Source organism: Dermacentor silvarum, chromosome 2, assembly GCF_013339745.2.
Source record: "Dermacentor silvarum isolate Dsil-2018 chromosome 2, BIME_Dsil_1.4, whole genome shotgun sequence".
Classification (NCBI taxonomy): Eukaryota; Metazoa; Arthropoda; class Arachnida; order Ixodida; family Ixodidae; genus Dermacentor; species Dermacentor silvarum.
In genome coordinates, this window is record NC_051155.1 from 213,891,587 (window position 1) to 213,913,302 (window position 21,716).

The 21,716-nt window shown below is 48.1% G+C and overlaps 1 protein-coding gene across 2 annotated transcripts in view; it reads right to left on the minus strand.

The window, feature by feature from the left end:
• The window catches only part of LOC119442577 (insulin gene enhancer protein ISL-1-like), a 128,964-nt gene that overhangs the window by 57,551 nt on the left and 49,697 nt on the right, over window positions 1-21,716 (minus strand). For both annotated transcript variants that reach the window (XM_049662240.1, XM_037707500.2), the window contains exon 3: window positions 17,822-18,069. In XM_049662240.1, coding sequence (XP_049518197.1) covers window positions 17,822-18,069 — 248 coding nt within the window. The remainder of the gene's footprint in view (window positions 1-17,821; window positions 18,070-21,716) is intronic.

Below are 21,716 nucleotides of genomic sequence, written 5' to 3' on the forward strand. Positions count from 1 at the left end.
CAGCGGCTGAATGGGGCGCGCTCAGTTTAAAAAGAGAGCGGCGGGGAGAAAACGCGCTGGCGGCAGTAGCTCTGCTCTGCTTCGATGTGTGTGCAAAAGAAGAGACGACGAGGGCGCGAGAACTGTAAGCGATCCAGAGCGGCTGCTTCTGCCACTGCCGCTTGCTTCTGCTTCGGTTGCACCCCCCAACCTCTTTTCGTCCCTCCCTGCCGCCGTTCCCTTAACTCCCTCGGCTCCGCTGTTTCCCAGCCACGTCTCCCTTTCCGAACTGCTTCGCTTCGAATGGGGCTTATACCTGCCTCTCAGATGCGAAACGTCGTCCCGACCCGAGTCCTCTCCTTTTGCTAAACGTCGCATTACCGGAGCTCGACTTTCGGGAGAGATCGGGAACGTACACCCCCCCTCTTTCCCTCCTCCTCCATTGTACTTCTACACCCTTTCCGCTATAAAGCCGCCGTACATGCACCGTTGTCGCAGCCGCCGGACTATACTCACCGGTCCGCGGAGTAAACTAGTGCCGAACATCCAGAGCGCGTGTATATAGAGCACGTTTGTGAACTGCTTGAAACACGCGCACATCGCCTATACTGCGCGCTACTTTCCCTGACAGCGCGCCTGGCACCGAGACGAAGCGTCCGCGTATACAGTGTCGTTGCACGCAGCGGAAAGTGCAGAGCGCAGGTGTGCGCCGTCTCCTCCGATTGGCTAACGCGAACTGCACATAGCTTCGACACCACTGCACGGTTTCGGTGGGGACCGGTGCAGTCAGCTGCGTGAGGCGCCGCCGTCTGGCGGGCTTGGATCCTCGCTTTTTGAGGGCGAGGTGAACGAAGAATGGAGTCTAAGCTCACCCGCGTGTCTCGCACTCGCCGGCACGACGCTGCCACAATGGTGAGACCCGGCGGGGGTGCATTGTGCCGCCTTAAGATAGCGTAAAGTGATGAACCCGAACCCTCCCTGTCGCGCACTCGTTCCGTCAAAGCGGCTTCCGCCACGTCGGATGACTGCTTATGTACACATCCACTCGCCGTCGCACATTTGGAACCGAGGATCCGTTGTTTACCTCTCCATAGGATCACTCTTTTCATTTCTTTCTTTCATTTTTATTTATTTATTATTCGGCTATGTAACCCAATCCTCTTCCGCCTGCAGGACAGCACTCTCGCCGCTTTCACAGCTTTCTGATCACGCGCCCGTGCAGCTAGAGAAAAGCAGGAATGCTTTCTATCTAAGGATCTGCGTGGACATCAACGCCACGTTAGGCACGATGAATGCGTGGGCGCTGGTTGTTCGCTTCGCTTGTTGGTAATGTAGGAGCATGAGCTGCTACACCAGCTGGTGATGGGACTGGGTTGGCTGAGGAACAATGTTTTTCTATTGTTCTTTTTTCATTTTTTTGTATTTGTTGTTTATGTTTTGCTGCTTTGGACATCGTACGGATCACACTCGGCCGCAGCCCATTCGGTTACGGAACGACCTTGAGAATGGTGCGGACAATACTTGAATGTAGTAAACATTTATGTATATCAGTACTATATCAATGTCACTTCCGCATGGATACTATAGACAAACAGCAGAAATGTGTATGTGAAGAATTTTGTGTTGAGTACGCAGGGCAGCTGCTATAGTACCGCCAATTTCGAATTTGTGCGCTGTACAAAGATGAAGGTCTACAAAGATGAAGAAATTACATGCCATTGTTTCAAATTTACTCTAAACGCGTGGTGCGATCGACTAAGAGATCGCGCCAGCAGTCATAAATCCGAATGTATAAGCAATGGACGCTTGGCTTCCTTTCCCTTTTCTCTCGTTTCTTTTTTCTATTTTTTTTTTTTCAGATATGTCCATGTGCAAAATATGAAGCTGAACGCCTATTTATTTAATTTTATTCAATATCAAGTTATCTCTTCATCCCCAATTTTCCCAACCGCAAGAAACCACGGCTACCATTAGAGCCATAAACGAGAGCAGGTCCTGATATATTACATTTTCTCTCTCATTGACAGCGTTTATCATGGACATCGCGCGGGGCCAACCCTGTACAAACGAAGCGACCTCAAACAATTCGAAAGGTGAACGTTGCCCGTTGCCATCAATTTCTTTTAACTAATGCAGCACAGGATCGACATAAAGAGAGCGCTCGCCTAATGTATGCATCATCCATACGTCACCGGCGCTTCACGTCGTTTGTCACAAAGTTATTCGAGTTCCGCATCACTTAGCCGTACCCGCCGTCGGCTCCAGCGATTTTCCTTCCCCCCGCCTCTCGTAGATAATTGTTACGATTGCGCCTGCGTTCGATAATTAGGCGAGCTCCTTCGTGCGTCCGCTTCGATTCTCTATTTAAATATACGAGTATGTATACGCTGCTTTGAACAGCCCGTTGCCTTCCGTCTCTTTAGCCGCGAGCGTGTCAGACTTTTCGTTTAATCTTGTTCTTCCGCATCGTTTTTTTTTTTTTTTTTTCGAATCGCATGCGAGAGTGTCGTGGACCGGGGCGCGGGTGGGTACTGGTGACGTCAGGCCGTGCGAAAACCAATATTTACCGAGCGCCGAAGCATGCAACGTGCGCCTCCCCGGCCCCCTCCTCCACAACGCGTTTCCGCGCTTCCGTTCACCGTCCATCAGCGAGGGTTTCCATTTGTTCTCCTATTCAAGACTTATCGGTGAGCGTCTGTTTGTTTTATACTGGAATCCATATTCCAACACGCGAGCACAGTTCTCCAAAACACGCGAGCCCGTGGCCGCGTCGCGAGGAAACTTGAAAAGGAAGGAAGGAAACTTTATAAGAATGCGCGCGTCCGGTGATGGGGAAAGTGACGGTCATATGCTTCGCGTCGATCATCCCAGTCAGCAGAGTTGCTGACTGGGATGTTCCGAAATTTCGTGGTACAGTTTTCGTAATTTCGCAAAGTTGCAAGCTGTACTCCGGGCTGGTGTAACGCACCTGTTGCTTTCGCTTAATTCCGTGCCATCAGATTAATTCATTGTTCCCGACCAGCCGAGATTTGGTGATAAGGCGGGTGAGAACAAAGCCATTTCAGTTAGCATGCCAATTACTAAACCGGGAAATTATTGCTGCATCATTCCGAGTTCTAATTACTCGTATATTACTTCGGAAAGGCGAAGCCGGTGCACATTTGTCGGTGACCACTTCATGCGGGCGTTGTGATTCTGCTCGTCTCACGTGCATTTGGGAGCAGCCTGGCGTAGTGCTATATTTCGTACCACCCGCAACCAATCGAATGTTGCTTTTACTTCTAATTAATCCCCCGTTACGTAAATGGGCTTTGCTTCCTTTTGCTCAAGCTTAACTTGCAGGATCCAATGGATTTCGTCTAATCAAAACGTTAATCTCTGTCTCTCTTTCGTCGCGCCAATATTTACCTCCTGCAAATTTCAGAGCCAGGGCAGCGCAGAGCCACCAGGAAAATAATGTTTGGAATGTATTGGGAAGAGGCATGCGGAACACTGTATCGTCCTATAGAGCTTTGTCACCGCTCACTTGCGAACCAGCTGGCAATCCATAAAAAAAAAACCTTCACATCCTAAGTAAATCGATCCATCTAGGAAGGCACAAGTTCCGATCAAGAAACAGTCGAAAGCTTTTTGTAAGTTCTTATCGGGTGCATGCAGCTGCAGGAGTTACAAACGTCCCACAGCTTTTCAGTTGTCATAGCCCCTTTGGTGTGGCGTTTAAAACAGTCCTGGTTTGACCCCACAAACAACCCCCTTAAATTTAGCGAGCAAACAATAGAATGAGAGACACCATCAGTCGGCCTAAATAGGAGCCTCCAAGCTGCCAGTGCACCGAAGTTAACATATAAGTTCCTTTATCGATCAGTTTTACGACAAGATATGCAAGAGAGAGAGTACAACCATGGGCAGGATGCGTGGGACGTGTTCGTTAACACTGAGCCCGTATCTCCATATGCTTGAGTGCAGGATAAAAACAGGATTTTTCACAGCATCAAAGTTAGCTACCGATCAGGTGCAACGGCAACTTTTACGGGGTTGCAGGAGCGCTACAGTCACGACGCGAACTGAGAGGTCAATGCTAATGCACACGCCTATTCAGGGAGGTGCCTGCAGGGTGCTACGTGCTTCCGTTCGCGTGCGCCACGTCTCGCCTACAGAGCAACGTGGCGCCGCGTGGTCGTTCGGCTTCGCTTTACGACGTCATTACAGGCCGTGCACGGGAGCACAACACGCGGTGAGCCCTTTCTTGTCGCCGATAGTTGCCCGCCGCCTTTCCATATACAGGATCTTGCCACGCTTTGTCTTCCACACGCGAGATACTCTTAAAGCGGCTGGCGATTCTGAGATGAGGAAAGGAAACTATGAGAGCCCGGCCTAATCAAATAACGCTATTCATGTCACATTGCATTCTGACACAAGTTTCTTGCACCTTTTAGGTAGGCTTGAAAAGCCTATTTGTGCAACGAATGCATTACCAGCACAGCCTTCGACGCTCAATGATGTGCTCTGATAGCTAATCTCAGCCGCATGACATACCGCTCTCAGAATAAATGAGCGCATCTTCTCTCTCATGGAAGGTTGGCCCCAGTACTCTATAGAACGTGTACAATTAAGACCACAAACGCTCTATTGCGTTTCTTGAAGGCGACTGGACTGTTTACGAACGCTTGTGCCTGAAAGCGAACAATCCTTGGTGTGCGAGTGTGTTCACACTGTCTCCTTAATATTTTTCTTATCTTTCCTTTTCAGCATCCCCAGTTTAATTATACCACAGTTTCCTGATACCCCAGTTTCCTTTCTCCCTTTCCCCACGCAAGCGTATAGGGTAGTCAACCGGACACGTCAATGGTTAACATTCCTGTATTTCCCTCATCGTCTCTAGCTCTCACTATAGACGCGCTAGGACGGATGCGTGACAAAGCACTCTCATTGTATTACTTACTTATTACGAAATAAAGGTTGATTATAGAAGACGAAGAGCTCAGCCGTGCACGGCGGCCGCCGTTCAAAGCTGCGGAACAATTGCGTCATCGCATGCATGGCCGATCATGCGTGTACAGGACAACGTTAGGCAATCTTCAGTTTGTGGAAGCGGCTTAAAACTAGAAAGGATTATTATGTATCGTGAAAACGCGTGACCACATGCAATTTCTGCACAATTATCGGCGATAAATTTGCGTGCAACTTACGGAAGACGCGTTAGGGCCATTCTGCGCTTTCCGCGCTCTTGTGCACCCCTCCGACTCTCACGTACTTCATTCTCGCGTTGTACGCCTGTCATAACACTGCACTTTAGATTAATTCCAAGAAAACTACGCAGTTCTTGGAGAGTCAAATTTACTGGCTACCGGATCACGCAGCCTTCCGAGACAGTTTTAGCGACGTTATATGAAAAAGAGAGCTCCACTTGGCATGGATAGTAACCACGGCGTTTTGCTAACTGAGCACAAGGTTAAGGGTTCTAGCCCTGTATATCGTCGGTTGTATTACCATGGGGGTGAAAAGCAACAACGCCCCATGCACTGGTATTTGGTCTACATTAAGAACATAGTAGAAGTTAATTCGGACCCTTCCACTGATGCGTGCCTTCGACCGCGTGGACGTCTGCATGTACAGATTGTCGCCTCAAGGAGAACGAGCGCGAATAATAGACATTGAAGGCAGGCTACCCTTCGCGAAGCTTTGGAACTGTAGGAGTGCATGATGAGGAAGAATTGATACCCCAGTCGCGTCGAACAACGACGGGGAATCTGTGTTGAAGCACAGCTGGCGAAAAGAACGTTCATGTTCCGGCCTATTGTTCTTTTAGGCGTATCGCAGTCTTGTAAAGCATTTAAAAAACATAATACAGAAAGGAAGAAAGAAAGAAAACAACGGCTGAATACTTTTCGTCAGAAATGTGAATACCTATGGTACGTGACCATGCGACAGCGTTAATTACGCCACCGCCCTGGTTTCTCCAGCTGGTGAAAACGACCGCTAACACATTTTCTTATCATCTCGCGTGCGATTCACCTCTGTTAATCACGCTAACTCATCTTTCGGGCACATCACATATGGTGTCTTCCAGGGCAGTGTGATTGGACCGTTACTATTTTTAATCTATATTAACGATCTTCCATCTTCGTTGTCGTCCAGAATTAGGCTGTTCGCCGATGAGTGCGTCATATACCGTAACGTATCCTGCGTCACTGACCAGCTGACATTACAATACGGCCTTAACACGATAAGTTCATGGCGCTAATCCTGGCTAATGCCAGTAAAACACAGTAAAACAAACGCTTTGTCATTTATTAACTGTGTTTGCCGTGTACAATCGTATTACAAATTAAACAATAGCTCTGCTGAATTGACATCAACATACAAGTACATTGGCCTTAATTTACAATCTGACTTATCATGAGATTGCCATATTAACACAACCCTTCCTTCCGCTAATCGTTCTCTCGGCCGCCTTAAACGTACCATTAGACAAGTGCCTATTCACCTTCGTAAGCTTGCTTGCACCACGTTAATCCGACCTAAAATTGAATATGCATCTGTCAGTTGGGTTCCTTCTAAACACTGCATTATTAACAACATCGGAGCCCTTCAAAACCATGCTGTTTGCTTCATCTATTCTGAATACTCCCCTGTCGCTAGTATCACTGCTTTAAATAATCGCGCTCAATTCCAAGAGCTTTCGCATCACCATAAACTTGCTCGCTATAAACTTCCATAAACTTTATCATCACAAATCCCTTCATGACGACTTTCTCCAGAAGCTATTTTTCCTCGCCGGCACCATCCTAACAAAGTAAAACAGATTATGTGCCGCTCAAAACACTACGCTGAATCTTTCATACCGCGCAGGATTGGAACCAGTTGTCATCACACATCGCTACAGAAACTAACATCAGCAAATTTCAAGACCTCATTCATGATAACGTACAGGCAACCACTACCGATTAATATTCCAATGGCTTGTTCTTCTCGTAGTGTGTTCATTAATTGAAAATTTGCTCTTATATTTGTTTAATTAGATTTTGAAATTAATTGAAAATTTGCTCTTATATTTGTTTAATTAGATTTTGCACTTTTATTCCACTTACTGTACCTTATACGTTTGCTCTGTACTTTATTCGTTGCCGAACGTTGTACATTTCTTTGACTATGTTCTTTATTCGTTTTTCTTTAACAACCAATAGCTCGAGTTATTACGTTTGTGTGTTGTTCATGTGTACCTGTACATATTATATACAATTGTTGTATCCATTTTTTTTACCTATTCTACTGTTCTTTTATTTTTTGTATAAATTTTGCATACGCCTGCACTGTTAATTTATTAATTATCGATTGCTTGGAACCATATTCACAGTACTGTAACTTTAGTTGTACCAGACCTCTGTATGTAATACCCTCAACCAGACGGCCTTTAGGGGTAACTTGAATTAATTAATTTATTAACAGACATGCGCACTTTAATGTAAACGCCACTACGGCGAGAAATATTTAGTTCTCGTGAGAAAATAGCGACCTCGGCCAGCTGCTATCGTTATATCATACTTGGCTTTGTTGTTGAAAGCTGTGCTTTCTCGCAGCTGAGGATGACCTCCATCAATAAACCGGGGGTTCCAGTATCAAGGGGAACGCACTTAACTACACACTCCGTGCACGAAAAACAAACAGGTAAGCACGCAAAACTACGCAGTTGCAGCGACCACGTCCAATTCCCGTTTCCAGACATTCGATATCTCGGCTCAAGTTGTCGTCGTTTGGTGCCGCTTTACCCCAAAGTCGATCTCGCATACATTCTCCAGCCAGTCACGGGCGTATGATAGGCACAAGTCTGCGGGGACCAGCAGTGCAGAATTCTCAAAACAAGAACACAAACGCATAAGCAAAACCACGAGATTTCAGTATAAGACTCGAAATAAGGAACGCCGTTCTGAGGGCCACTGCCGGCCAGGTTTTTTTTTTTTTTTTTTTTTTTTTTTTTGGGGGGGGGGGGGGGGGGCTCCCCCCCCCTGCGCAATGTCGCCCGGTACTCCTGCAGAGGCCGCTAAACCGCGCACGCCCAGTAAGGACTCGTATAGCCGATAGCGTACACCTAGGCACGTACAGCCTGGCTAGGTATAGGCAATGTAAACAGCATCGCTGGCTGGTCCAGGCAAGGGAAGTTTAGGAGTTTAGGTGTACGTGCGCGCGTGATAGCGATAGGCACAGTGCGAGCGTGGAGACGCACGCTCGCACATTCGACGTATTCCTGGCCTCGAAGAAGTGGGGACAAGGGAGAGACGATGAGAGCGACACGCGATGACAGTATAGGAGAACAAAAAGAACAAAAAATAAAATAAAAGCAGCCGACCTGAGGAGGACGGCAAGAAACGGGCGACGAATATGGCCTCGGGGACTGCGCTTGCGATGTGTCCTGCAGCGGTCGGTTCGGTACAGCGCTACGGAAGTGAGCGAGACCATAGCGAAGAAAAGTGCAGCCTATAGTTTTTACTTGGAGTGTATACCACGATTCGCGCACTTGAAGAATATTCAAGTGCAGGATGATTCTCAGGACGTTATCAGGATGCCGAGGGGTTTGGATAGCTTTTGTTCAGAAAAGCTTACCCGAGGCGAAGACGTTGGGGAAGAGAGGCCGGCGAAACATTTCCGATAAATCCAATCATCTCAAAACATGCCAGTAAGCAATGCACTTGTGACCGAGAACGTCCGGAACAGAAACAAGAACGACCAGAAAAGCGAGGAACTTTAAGTCTGTACAATATGCAGAGCGTCAGTCAGGTCAGTCGGTGCGATTGTTTCTGCTAGTATTCTTCACTGCTAAAGACTATCACCGATGATAACGTGTAAACGTTACAACTCTCTTATAATAGAACGTTCTTGAAGCGCAAAAGTACACGCGCAAAACGGTGAGGGAACAATGCACTGACCGGACAGCGTCACAATTTTTTTCAGCTGTGAGCGTTGCCTTCTTGTTGTTCTCTCACCTTTTTGTAGGTGCGCTCTTGCGCTTCAAGACCCTCAAAACCTTTCGATTATGAATATATCAACCAACTTGCCCGACTCGCCTTCTTGTTGTGAATATTTTAGTGTAGGCTTTGTAATGGTGTATTTAAATCATTCCGAAGTCCAAACCTATACATTCGCGTGATAAGTTCCAGGCGACGGCGTCCCACTTGTCGCGATAGCATTACTCCGGTGACGTCTTCATTCTTTTTGCCAGCTAAACATCGCGCTCCTAAGAAAGTAAGTGTCTCCGACGAGACGCTTCGACTCTGGAAGACGAAAGGAATAAAAATATTTAAAAAAGGAAAAAATAAATAAAAAGGAGTGAGAGATAGTAATAGAGAGAGAGAGAGTGAGGGAGGAGTAAGGGGGGGGGGGAGGTAAGCGGGGAGTGAGGCCGGCGCAGGCAATTCATATGTGTCTTAGAAAGAGAACGCGAGGCGATACAGCTTCTTGCACGCACCCTTGCGATTTGACTGTCCACAGCGCGGTGTCCAGACCCTGTCACTGCATACAGTGCACGGAACTAGCGAAACGGGCCACAGGTAGGCGCGAGAGGAGCTTATCTCGGGGCAGCCCCGCGAATCACACACTTCAAAGGCACCGGGCCCGGCCCGGCAGGCCCCGCCGACGGTCTGGGCCGCAGGGCCGCATGGCGCCGGAGACCGCCGCCAGAGGTTGCGCGCTGGCGCCAAGCGAACCGCACCGTCGCCCCATCGCCACTCTGCCAGCCACTTTGCGCTCGTTTCTTGCTTTTCTTTGTGTGATCGTTTCTTGTTTGTTGCTGCGACTGCTACCTAGTGCCCCGCAGCAATGAGCATACTGGCTTATCTGTCCGCGCTCTTTGTTTTAACCACCGCCGTATATATACCGGTCCCCGCCGCTCACTTTCGTGGGGACGGGAAAAGGTGAGCGCGCTGCCCTCCTTAAGTTTCTCTTTCTTTCGTTTTCTTCTTGTACGGCTGCCTTCTGGTTTCTGGCGTATAACTATAGTTTTTTTAACCTTCAATTTTATTTACGTGCTTCTCTTTTATGCCTTTATGGGCGATTCGGAACGTGGTGCCTCGAGAAATAAAAATATAGATACGTATAGATATAGAAGCGGAGAGGTGCGTCATCGGAAGTGTTGCTTCAACATCGTCAGCGATCCATCATCCATCTTGAGCATGGATATACTGCAAATCACACAGAAACCGCGTTTAGTCATGCTCCCATCTCGCGGTTTGTATAATGCGATAATCGCGGTCTACATATTCTTGATGGAAACAACTGTCCTGGCTTCAGTGTATACATCATACACATGAGGGGTCGTATTACGTAACGACTCTCTTCATTTTCCATTCCTTTTATCCTTCGTAACTGGCTGTCATAAGGCCACGCTTTCGTTATCACCGGTATCGGCTACTCGCTGTGACGGGTGATAAGAAATAAATATAATCGAACGAACAAAAATTATTGCTTAATACGATCCCATAGTCCGTATCCACGAAAAGATGCTTACGCTATAGAAATGTTCATAATAGCAGATTTCAGCCAATCCCGGCGTTTGACCTATTATTAGCAAAGGTGGCCGGCCCATGGCAAAGATCACTTATACGAAAAAAAGTTTTTGTGTGCTCCGCCACTGAACCGTCGTACGTTTTCAAGGAGCTGCTTATGTACCAGGCGGCGTCAATTTTTAATTTGCTAACGCATATACTTGTGATGAAGCCATAAAGTTGTGGGCGCAGCATGCAACACAATCACACGAGAATTTCCTTTAATTTTAACGCAGCTGCTTCCACATATTTGATATATCATATTAACTTCAAGCTTAAAATATGGTAGGACAAGAATGGGGCACGAGGCATGCCAGCGTTCAAATAAATAAATAAATAAAGCATGAAGCTTCAAGATTGTTGAATGTTAAAACTTTGGAAATCCTCTAACCTATACATGTAACAAAGTCCATGGAAGTTACATACATATACAGGGTCGACCAGTCATCGACCGTGTTTTTCCGTTCCTCGAACGGTGCGCTCCTGCCTGGACGCTCATTCATCTTAATATCGCCTTGTCTCGACATGCCTGCCGAGTTTCTTCACGGGCGTTCTCCTTAACACGGGCCTTATCTTTAAAACTTGTAACTCGTTTCACTTCCTGAAAGTCTACGTTCGCTTTGCGCAAGGGAGCCAGATGACTAAACTATATAGCGTTCCACCTTATCACATTTAACTTCATTTTATTTTGTCTCCGGCAGAAAATTACGTCGCCTCGATGCACTATTTTGTTGTCCGATAACCTTCGGGCGCTTGACGCAAACGAAACGCAAACACAAGGCGATCTCTCCGAAAGGCAAGTCGCCAACGTGTTGCCCAACAACGTCGTTCGTGAGCCAAACCACATAGGTACATACAGGAAGTAAAACGAGCAGACACCCTTTCTTTTGCATAATTTGCCCGCATATAATAAGCGTGTTAAACAGTGTCCCGCGCTCATCCCCATATAGATGGCTGTTATAAGCGCACAATGTGCCCCGTGAAAGAAGCGACAAATAAAGAACACACTTACGTGGGTTGCACCGGAGGCGAGCAAGCGAGCCGGAAAGCTTGGCGCCGCCGCAATGAGATTGTTGGAACGTTTTTGCAAGCGCTGCGCGTGAATAATGAATGCGGCCCCTTCCTTAATCAGGTGAGCGCGCCGTTCCAAGCCGCTGCTAGCGGCGCTATAGGTTCGTGCGACGGTTGCCCCGAAGCTTCTGGAAGCCCACGAGCTAAGCACGAGAAAGACTAGCCAGAAAAATAAGCGAGCCCCGCGTAGCCTCCTCCGCGTTCGCTTAAACGCAGCGGCATCCCTTTCCCTCTCTCTTCTCCAAATCCCCCTTTCCCATCTTTTATTTCTCGCTCGTGCTCGTCCTGCAAAGTTGATTGGGTGGCCCCGGAGCGGTCTCTATTGTGTCGGCGACGCGCTCCCCAGGGTTCTCAGCCGCGCGTGAAAGGCTGTATGAGGTATAGAAAAGGCAGTCAGCGATTGCGCCTTTTCGCACGAAGCTATATACTGAACTGAGAGGGGATTGACTTTGGCATATTTATATAGGAGCTTAGACAGTCAGTCTGCCAAAAACGAAACGCTATTAAAGCAACATGCGTATACATGTTACCAATCGCATTGCGCAGGATATGAGTAGACAGTGGATGCATTGAATGGCATAACTTGGGTTGCATCATAAAAAAGAGGTATGACTATAGTACTGCAGCATGTGACTCGACTGTTCACGAGCCGATGCACCCATCACACTGTCGCATATTGGATAAGACTCATCAGCCAGTTTTGGCACACCGTGATAATTTTGGTTCATTGCTACTGAATGTGCAACAAAGTGAACCGGATAATGCGAACCCGGGGATTTCGTTGAACCCTGCACTGCGGTGGAGTGCACTAAATGCGTCCGTGGAATGGAATACGCACATACTCGCACAGATTTCTCTCTCAGAAGTTTCTCTACACAGCGCAGAGAGAGAGAGAGAGAGAGGAAAGGCAGGGAGGTTAACCAGAGGCGAATTTCCGGTCTGCTACCCTGCACTGGGGTGGGGGACATAGGGGTTGAAAAGAGGGCAAAGAGAGAGAGAGAGAGCAAAAAAAAAACAGGAGCAGGTAACAAAAAAGTCGCAGTTTCGCCCGAAAAGCGAAGCATCAATTGCGATAGCAAATTAGTAGAGAGCTATACGGAGTACGGACAGTAGTTTTATCGGCTGCATAAACTTGGACACATTCGCTTACTAACTAAATTTACAACCACGGTGTCAGCGCGCACAAGCAAACATGAATAGATCACACTCGATGACCGCAGACAGCCACTGCCAAAACGCTGCCGTGAGCAAGCGCGTCTGCAGCAGCGAGCGAAGGTTTGTGCAGTATATCGCCTCAACGGAAACTGAGCGGCGAAAGCACAGCGCATAAAAAAGGTAAGAGCCGTGTGGAGATCGCTTTCCAGATAACGGTGCGCGTGACAGCCCGTAGCCGCGCGAAGTACGCGGTTGCTGGCTGAGTAGAAGCCGCACCCCCTCCCTCACCTCCCTCACGCGCTGCCTTCCCTTCTTTCCTCCTTTCGCGTGGGAGATTGAGTCGCCACTCCCCTTGCGCCCGGTCGCAAGATGCGCATTTCGTGCCGCAGCTAAACGTCGCGTCCGCTCCCTCTCTCCCATCCCCCCACGGACCTTCGCACGACGGCAGACGTCGCGTTTGCTCTCCGCCGTGCGTTCGCTCTCCGTGAAAGAGCGCGTCCCTCGCGCGCTTTCACTCGCGCATATAGATTTTATCGCCCTTGGACTTTAGGAACGTGGTGCCATGATGACGACATGATGACGGCGACACCGACGGCAGAAATCCGCGTGGAGTGTCCATATAATTGATATCGCAATAAAAGGCGTTTCAATCACAGGCGTTCACACAGGCCGGTCGATGTCATGAAGCGCAGTAGCGCTTGTACGGCCTTCTGATGCGATGTTAAGTCGAGTCGATGTTGCAGAATCTTTCTTCCGATAGAGGCTGGTCGTTTAACTGGTACGAACGTACAAGAACGTAGTAGATACCTACAGTCACGTATTTAGGTTACAGCGTTTCGTTCCTAGCCAACTGCCCACCGTACTATCAATGTCGTAATAGGGAATTACGGCATGACGCAGCCGGAGGTCGCGGTGCTATAGTGGAGACACCTTGAGAAGATAATAAATAACAGTGAAACGACTATTAGTGGCATGAGAAAATGTTATCGACCAAGAATTTGACTGTGCACTGCAGAAAAGTACACGCACCAGGACACAAGCACAAAAAAAAAAAAACATGCGCATCGCAATGACCATGTACACTTATGCATAGTAAGTACTTCTTCGCCAAATGAATTCTGTGAAAGTACTTTGAATGCTTAATAATAGTGTTACGGGGATAACGTTTAACGACTGCTTGTATGAGCGACACGGTGGGCAGGTTGACTGACTGAACGTCTGGAAGAACGGCCGTAGGAGCTAGAGCTTCGAGTTCGCGGCGGACAATGCGCGTTACATCTTCTGACGCTGTAGCCCGTACAGGCGTCGGTGAGTCTTCGCATGATGATGTGGCGGCGGTGTTAGGTAGCCGAAGGAACTGGCGGGTGATGCGGTGACTCTTCGCTTGTTCAAAGCGCTGGCATTCCTTAACTATGACGTCGATCGTCGTACAGTCCTTACACACAAGTAGATTAAACGCGCCGTCGGCTATTCATTTCAAAATATGCGATATCTTGTCATCTTCGGCCATTTTTGCGTCAACTTTTCGACAAAGGCCCAGTACGTCCTGTATGTACGAAATGTACGATTCAGTGGTCGTCTGGACACGAGATCCCAACTCCTTTTTAGCGGCCTGCTGTCGGCTAAATGATCTGCCGAACAACTCAAGCAGCTTCGCCTTGCAAGCGTTCCAACTTGTAAGATCTTCTTCATGCGTCCTGTACCACACGCATGCCGTTCCTTTCAGATAGAATATCGCGTTGGCTAACATAACCGTGGGGTCCCACCTGTTGTGGTTGCTGACGCGTTCGTTCGATCCAGTCTTCGACATCGCCAGAAAAGGTTCCCGGGTCTTGTGGGTGCAAAAGAATCACAGGAGCCGGTGGCTGCTGCGCCATCGGCACTTCGCTGGTCATCGCGGAGCAACCAAGACTGCGACCGCTTCGAAGTTCCGTGTTTGGTTGCGGGAGCCGGTACGTTGGCAGGTTTACCTAGCACTTCCACCAAAAGATGTTACGGGGATAACGTTTATTTAGGAAGTATTGTTATATACAAGGTTTGGACAAGCAGCGGCGACGGATGCAAGGCTGTCGCTCGCCTCTGGCTACTTCGTCGCCGTCGTCTTCGTCCGACCGACAGTAGCAGCCCCTTCACTGTCTCGTGGCAATAGTTTAGCTAAACACTGTCGTACAAGACGTCACGACTGTATACTATATTCTAGGACTTCCGGCTGCTGAACGGTGCATCTCTAATAGGGCGAGAATAATATTGTACTCTTGACTCAAACTAAGCTCCAAAAGCGGCATGTCCCGCGGTTCCGTCGTTTTGTAATTCATCCGCCCTACAAGCATGAGGAGTCTGGCATGCGGCTTAGAAAGATCTTTAGATATAGTTTCTGTATGTTTCGACGTTCTTTGCAAATTCAAACTGCCTGCGACCGTCGACGTAAGAGTTCCGGTGCAACCAGTGGTATAAGTAGTTCTTGGTTTCGATCAAACCTTGAAGCAGTGTCGGAGACAGTATGCGTAATTTGGTTTCTCTTTATTTGCTTTGATTTACTTCTAATTATGGCGCATATCAACCTTGACGGATTGGCCATGAGTCGGGTGGAATTATGAGAAGACATTAAGTGCTGTGACTTTGAAAAAAAAAACCGAAGCGAGGCAGAGTTCGTAACTGCTATCGCTGTAATAATGCTTCTGCGTGACAAGGACAGAGGGCGGTTTTGAATTTGCAAGGGTTACCTGTGACGGGCAAAAGCTAATTATGCCAACAAGGAGTTGCCCCTAGCCTCTCCGTATATTCGTTATTGTCTGCGGCCGCGATATGCAGGCACGATACGGTCTACAGGGGCGAGGAAGCCGACTCCTACTGTGGATGGCCCTGACACCCGTCGCGCCGCCTACCGGGGACGTCGCGCCGAACGTCGATCGCAGTAGCGCGCTGCAGTCGTCGCCGAGTGCGCAGGAGGTCGGACGGGCAATTAAATCTCCCCTTCCTCGCTGCGGGCCACCCCCGTCTTTAGCGAGTCTCGGTCGAAGAATCGGTTCCGTTGGCGACGGCGGTGTCTCCCCGCCCTGCCATTAGCTTAATTACCTCCCGCAGGACTTCAGCGCGCGTCGAGCGAAATGGGCGAGGACAGAGTTTTCTGCGCTTTCCCCAAGATTTCAGCACCGACTGCTTGACACCCTTCCCCCCCCCCCCCTCCCCACCGAGCCGACCTGGAACCGCCTTCTTCTTTTGTCTTGCATTGTTTGCGTGCGTCTAGCTTGCGAATATGGAGCACCTTAGTAATAATAACACTTAAGGATATCTTGTAAGGAAGAAATAAAACAGAATGATCGCGTCGTGCCAGCTTGCGTACTCCTCATTGATCTCAGCAGGCAAGAAACGAAGTTTGAACGTAAAATCTACTCGTTCCGTTATTCTTTATTTTTTTATTTATTTATTTTTTTTATTATTATTTTTTATTTTTTTGTCGTGCTCCGTTTGCAGGCTACAAAACATTTACCTTCAGCATAAAGTAGTCTCACAATTACCTTCTTTGACGAATAAAGTAATGTCGTATTTGCTGAGCACTGATGCGTCCGAAACAGCGGAGCACATTATGTGCTCATTGTCATTCGTTTGTGTGCCCGTATGTATCAAGATAGTTACCCATGCTGCCAAACAAGCGAGCCTCAAAGGACACTTACCGCGAAACTCATTACATAACCGTGTCTAAAGTTAGTGTAGCTGCATCATGCGGGCTCAATAAGAGAGCCGACAAACTGTCGTTCACAGAACTTTCGCTGTGTGAGATAATGCTACTTCAGACATTTAGCGTAACTCCCCACTGTTGACCGCTTGTTCCTATATACTGGCGGACAACTTTCTCTGACAATGAATAGAAAGCTACGGAGGCAAAGCGCGCATAAGAACGCTCCTGAAGAAAATTCCCGCATTCTCAATGGCGTTATTTTAGGCTGGGGAAAGGAAAGCCCAGACATCTTACTTATACATCGAAATGAGACAAAGTAAACCGCCGAGTGGTAAAGTTGATTCATTTTACTGCTTTTCTCTTCCGCATTTGGGCAAATAAGAAACTGCCACACATAGAAGCTATGCTGATTCAGTATTTCGGTAACACGTATGCAGAAGTTCCGCCCCTGTAGCCTTTCCTTCATGGTTGCAGAAAGTTGTCCAGAGTATAGTTTCAGGTCTTGCCTTTTACTCATTGTTAAGCCAGATTTCACGGAATTTGACAAGCTAATGGGGCTTAGCCAATTTTTAAATGAGAGGTTACGTGCGGAGCTTCATAGTGTATGTACTGTATGAGGTGGAAGACGGCATAACGCGGACACGTGGCGAAATCACTGGGAACAGCGAGACACTAGCACACAGATATGACACATATTTCTTCAAAAGATAACAGGAGGCTACATTGAACGAGAATAATGGAAACATAGGGGCTCGATGTTTGTTCATCACGACCGTATAAAGCCAGCGGGCAATGAAGCCAAGGAAAGCATATAGGGTGGTTGAAATATAGGGAATGTAGAAAATAATGACTAAAAGTGCGAAGATTGTGGGTTCGGTCCCCACCGGCGACAAGTTATCTTTTCGCCCTTTCCATTTCCCCTTTTCTTCATTATTTTCTAAATTTCAATTTCAACCGCAGCTAATTCTTCCTTGGATTCGTTTTCTGCTGGCTTTATGTAGAGGCTACGTTAGACAGCCTTACAGCCCAATCTTCAACCCATCCCACGTTATTGGTTCGCGCCGCCGCTGTTTCGGGATAACAGCAACATGGTACCATGTGGAGAAGCACACTTTTGAATAATCGAAAAGGTATACACACATAATTACTAAATTTCTGAAATTTAGGTAGCAAACATAGTTCATTTGACTGCCCTTTTTTCCGTGCTCTGCACTGGCTTTTCTTGCCTCGACCATGAGCATTAATTGCCAGCTATCTTGTGAGCACGCTTTGTTGCTCTCAATGCTTGTCAACAGCATGCAGATATGTCTTGAGCACAATGCACTGCGCTGTGAACTGCACGCGTACAATTAGGTGCACGCACAGAGAAGAGCGGCGTGTGTGATTCTATTATACTCACGAGCGACGTGAATGCCGTTGGCGGGCGGGGCCCCGTGCGCGGAGGAGGCGAACTTGTCGAGCACGTCGTGGTCGGCGCGGCAGAAGAGGCCGTCCTCTCGCAGCGCGAACTCGTCGCCCGGCATGAGCTGGCGTTCGCAGGCCTGGCACCGGAAGCAGTTCAGGTGGTACACGTGCTGCCGGGCGCGCATCACGAAGTCCGTGCGGCAGAAACCCTGCCGGCACTTGGAGCACTTGGTGCCGAACAGCCTGCGTTGAGCGAGCATGCAAACGTACGCTGCTGTAGAAGAGAACGCGAAAACCTCTTGGTGATCTTTACACTCTCCAATGGTTAGTGAAGGCTGTGCGTAGCGACAGAAAGACCAAGCGCAACAAAAAAAACGATCTACACATTTAACACTAAAACATTACTTTCACTCTGGATTTCACGTGAGAAGCATTGCTGCGAAGCACAACTGAAAACACGACTGAATGATCCGTGGACGGCCATCGGTAAAGCACGACGCGTCTACCATCATAACCGCACGGCTCTATGCACATCTAACTAGCGACTTGCATAGTTCGTTCAACATCGCAAGTTGTCACGGCTCTAGTGGTTCAAAATTATTGATTATTGATCTAACTTTTTTTTTTCAGAGGCACGTTAGGTCGTCTGCATGCATACTTCCACGCGTCAGAACCCGACTTTTCTCTCCGAGTAAACGGTGATCTTTCCTTACGAGTAGCAACTTCACCGCTTTGCCTATTGATCGACATCGTATTTCCTTTTCGCATTTCCTGTTCGCTCTTGGTCTTACTATACGTACTCTCACAAGTCTGGTCGCGCGTCCGGTCGTTGCGGCCCTTGTTGTGACGAGCAGCGAGTGTTTTGCATACATGCTCATCGACCCACGCACACCACCTCTCGTGACCGTAAAGAAGCGACGCCTCTAGAACCGTTCTTCGATCGCGTGCTTTATTTTTTTCTCAGCGACAGACCAAGAGGTGCAAGCAATGGCGCAGTTGACCGAGGGCAAACAGCCACATGCGCGCTGTTGGGTTCCCAGTGCATTCAGTGCGGCCGAAAAAGTCGCCGCCGATGGCGTGAGAGATCGGCCGCGCTGTGCGTGCAAGCGGTTCGGAAGGGCGTGGTCGCGGTGCCATCAACGTGCGGTCGCAACACGTGTTTCCGCGGAACGTCAGGTCGTCGCGCTTCTTCGTTGTTAGCTCACGCTATATGTGAGGTAACAGATTGCGGTGAGCGGTCTACCCTTATACACTGTCTCCTTAGCTGTTTTGACTCCCACTAACGCAGTTAAACAGGCTCGCCGAAAGGACAAAAAGTGATGGCCTTTCATTTCGAGCCACTTCGATGTCCTCGCGCTGCTATAGCTTCCGCGTGTGAAAACAGGCGGGCGGAGAAAGAAGTATCAGCAGCCTGCTAAGCCTGCTGTATTCTTTTCACGACACTGAGCGCAGCTTTGCTATGAACATTTTTCTTTCTTTCTTCTTTTTTAAATTAATTAAATAATTAATTAATGTCGATCATTTGTCGTTCTTTTTTATCGTATATGTATAACGAAGTTGCTAAGCAAGCTCCCTTTTCTTCCTTTATCATTTGTCTCCTGTTCACTCTCAGATTTATGGCTGCTCCTCAAGCTTACAATACTACTGCAGCTCAAACAGGACGAGGACGCGAGAAGAGCACGCGTTGAACACACAGACACGGCACTGTGCAGTCTGTTGCTATGCTAGACTATAGTATTCTAAGATGGCGTATCAATAGGCTCGTACACCAAACTTAGTTGGCTCAGCGCAGAAGGTGGTGTAGGAATTTCCACTTCCTCCCTGTCGCAAAGCTTGGCCGTTTAATGACAGCGTTTAAAGGAGATACACAGAGAGGAAAACCGGAATGAAGAAATCCGGTCTGCTACCCTAGACTAGGGGAGAGGGAAAGGGAAGTAAGAAAAGGAACAGAACGCAGAAGGACCCCACAAATAGACACGGGCGGAGTGGTCGACACAAGTTGACGTCATTCACTACTAAAGCCGTCTGTACAAATCTGCGCCATTAAGAACTGTAAGACTGTTACGACTGGCAAGGTCGAGACACCAAAATGACCAGTTCCGCAAGTGATCGATTATGAAAGCGAGCAGAGTTTTCGTTCCCGCGACAACTTGAGCGGCAGGGAAGGTAATTAGGGCAAAGCCCGGCTGCCTATACCCTTCGCTATTGCACAGTGAAAGCAAAGAAAAAGAATAAAGATGTAGACGGGACACAGAGTTAATGCACCCAGGCGAACTGTAATCCGTTCGGCGATGCGTCAAAGACGGTCCCTCATTTCGGTTGAATTCAAAATGCAGCAGCAGCACTCTTGTCGCCTTCAGTAGCTGCGACGTGCGAGATCATGGTCACGAGATCTTCCCGTCTCAAAATGCTCTTTTATTCCACGGAAGGCAAGACTTTTATCATCAAGGGAAGAGAATCGAGATGGTGGGCTCCAACATTTACGAGCCTTTTTCTTATTGTTAATTTGTTGCCGCTAGTGATGTTTAATGTTACAGTAGAGTGGGTTACTATAAGACGATACGCGCTATTCGAAACTATAAAAGCTCACAACAAAACAATCTAATTGGCAACTTCCCGTATTGTGCTACGAGGCATCACGTGATAACCTTTCTTGTTAAGTTTTCTATTTTTCCTCAACGCATTTCTTTTCATCTCGATTACTTAGAAATTAAGAAGATAAGAAAGAGAGCATCATCTTCCATGTCTGAGATATATCCTGGCCGTAACAAAGACAAGTTTACTCTGGTTGGCTGCGAGACAATTTTACCATCTTTATAGCATGCAGTCACTGAAACCACAGTGTCTTCACCGCAGGTGCCTACCACCAAGTGAGCAATTATTAAAAAAATATGCGTTATGCACAACGGGTCGTACAAGCTTGTCATCCAATTCGCATAATTACACACAACTGTACGATCTCTTTACACAGTGTCGCCAGCGTTTTCTTTATTTCGAGCATCGCGGCAAACCTAAAGCATGTCCGCGAGGATATCGCATTGTAAAAAATAGCCCCTCATTCGGAGGAATTAATCGCGGCGCCGTGAACAAAACAAAGATCTCGACGTTACAAGAATACAAGATCTTGAAGTTCAACCGCGGTGGGGACTAGGTGGTCCGCGCGACCTTCACACCGCCTCCGTATCGGACGAAAGCCTGCAGCGAGCGATGCGAACCTATACGCGTACACATTCGAGAGTTGTGCGCGTGCCGCCCATGAAATAGAACCGAAAGAGCAAACGCCGAAGAAAAAAAAAATGAAAGGGAACAAAAAGAGAGCGCAGCAAGATTCCGCGCACATCTTCTTTGCCACAGGCCGCGCGATATTGGCAGCAGACTGCGCCCTCTCCCGCCACCTCTTTCTCCCCCCAAGCCGTGCCTTCATCCACAGGCCAAGAGCGAAAGTAAACAAACCTTACTTCCGTTAGTGTGGCCGCAGCCGATAACATGACACCACACCGACCCTTACGAGAGCACTGCCAGATATGGTTTGTCATTTCTATTTCATTTTTTTTTCTTCTTTTTTTTTCTTTCTGCGAACAGAACCAGTTCCTTGATGAGGGAATCGCCCCTCGAGATTGCGATCTCTTTAATTTGCCTCATCTTCCATGTCACCATGCCCGGTCTCGTCGCGTGCGTCGTCGACTCGGCGACACGTACCTGATCAATAGCGCTCGCTTCGCAATAAGGTGCGCGCCGCGAGAGAGAATATATGAATGAAGCGGCCATACAGCGTTGACATTGAAACGCGAGAATATCTGGGCATCTTCGGCCCGACTTATGATCGAAACGTGAAGAGAATCGATATGGGGCGTCGTCGTAGCTGGCGCATTTCTCTTCGCCGGAAACTC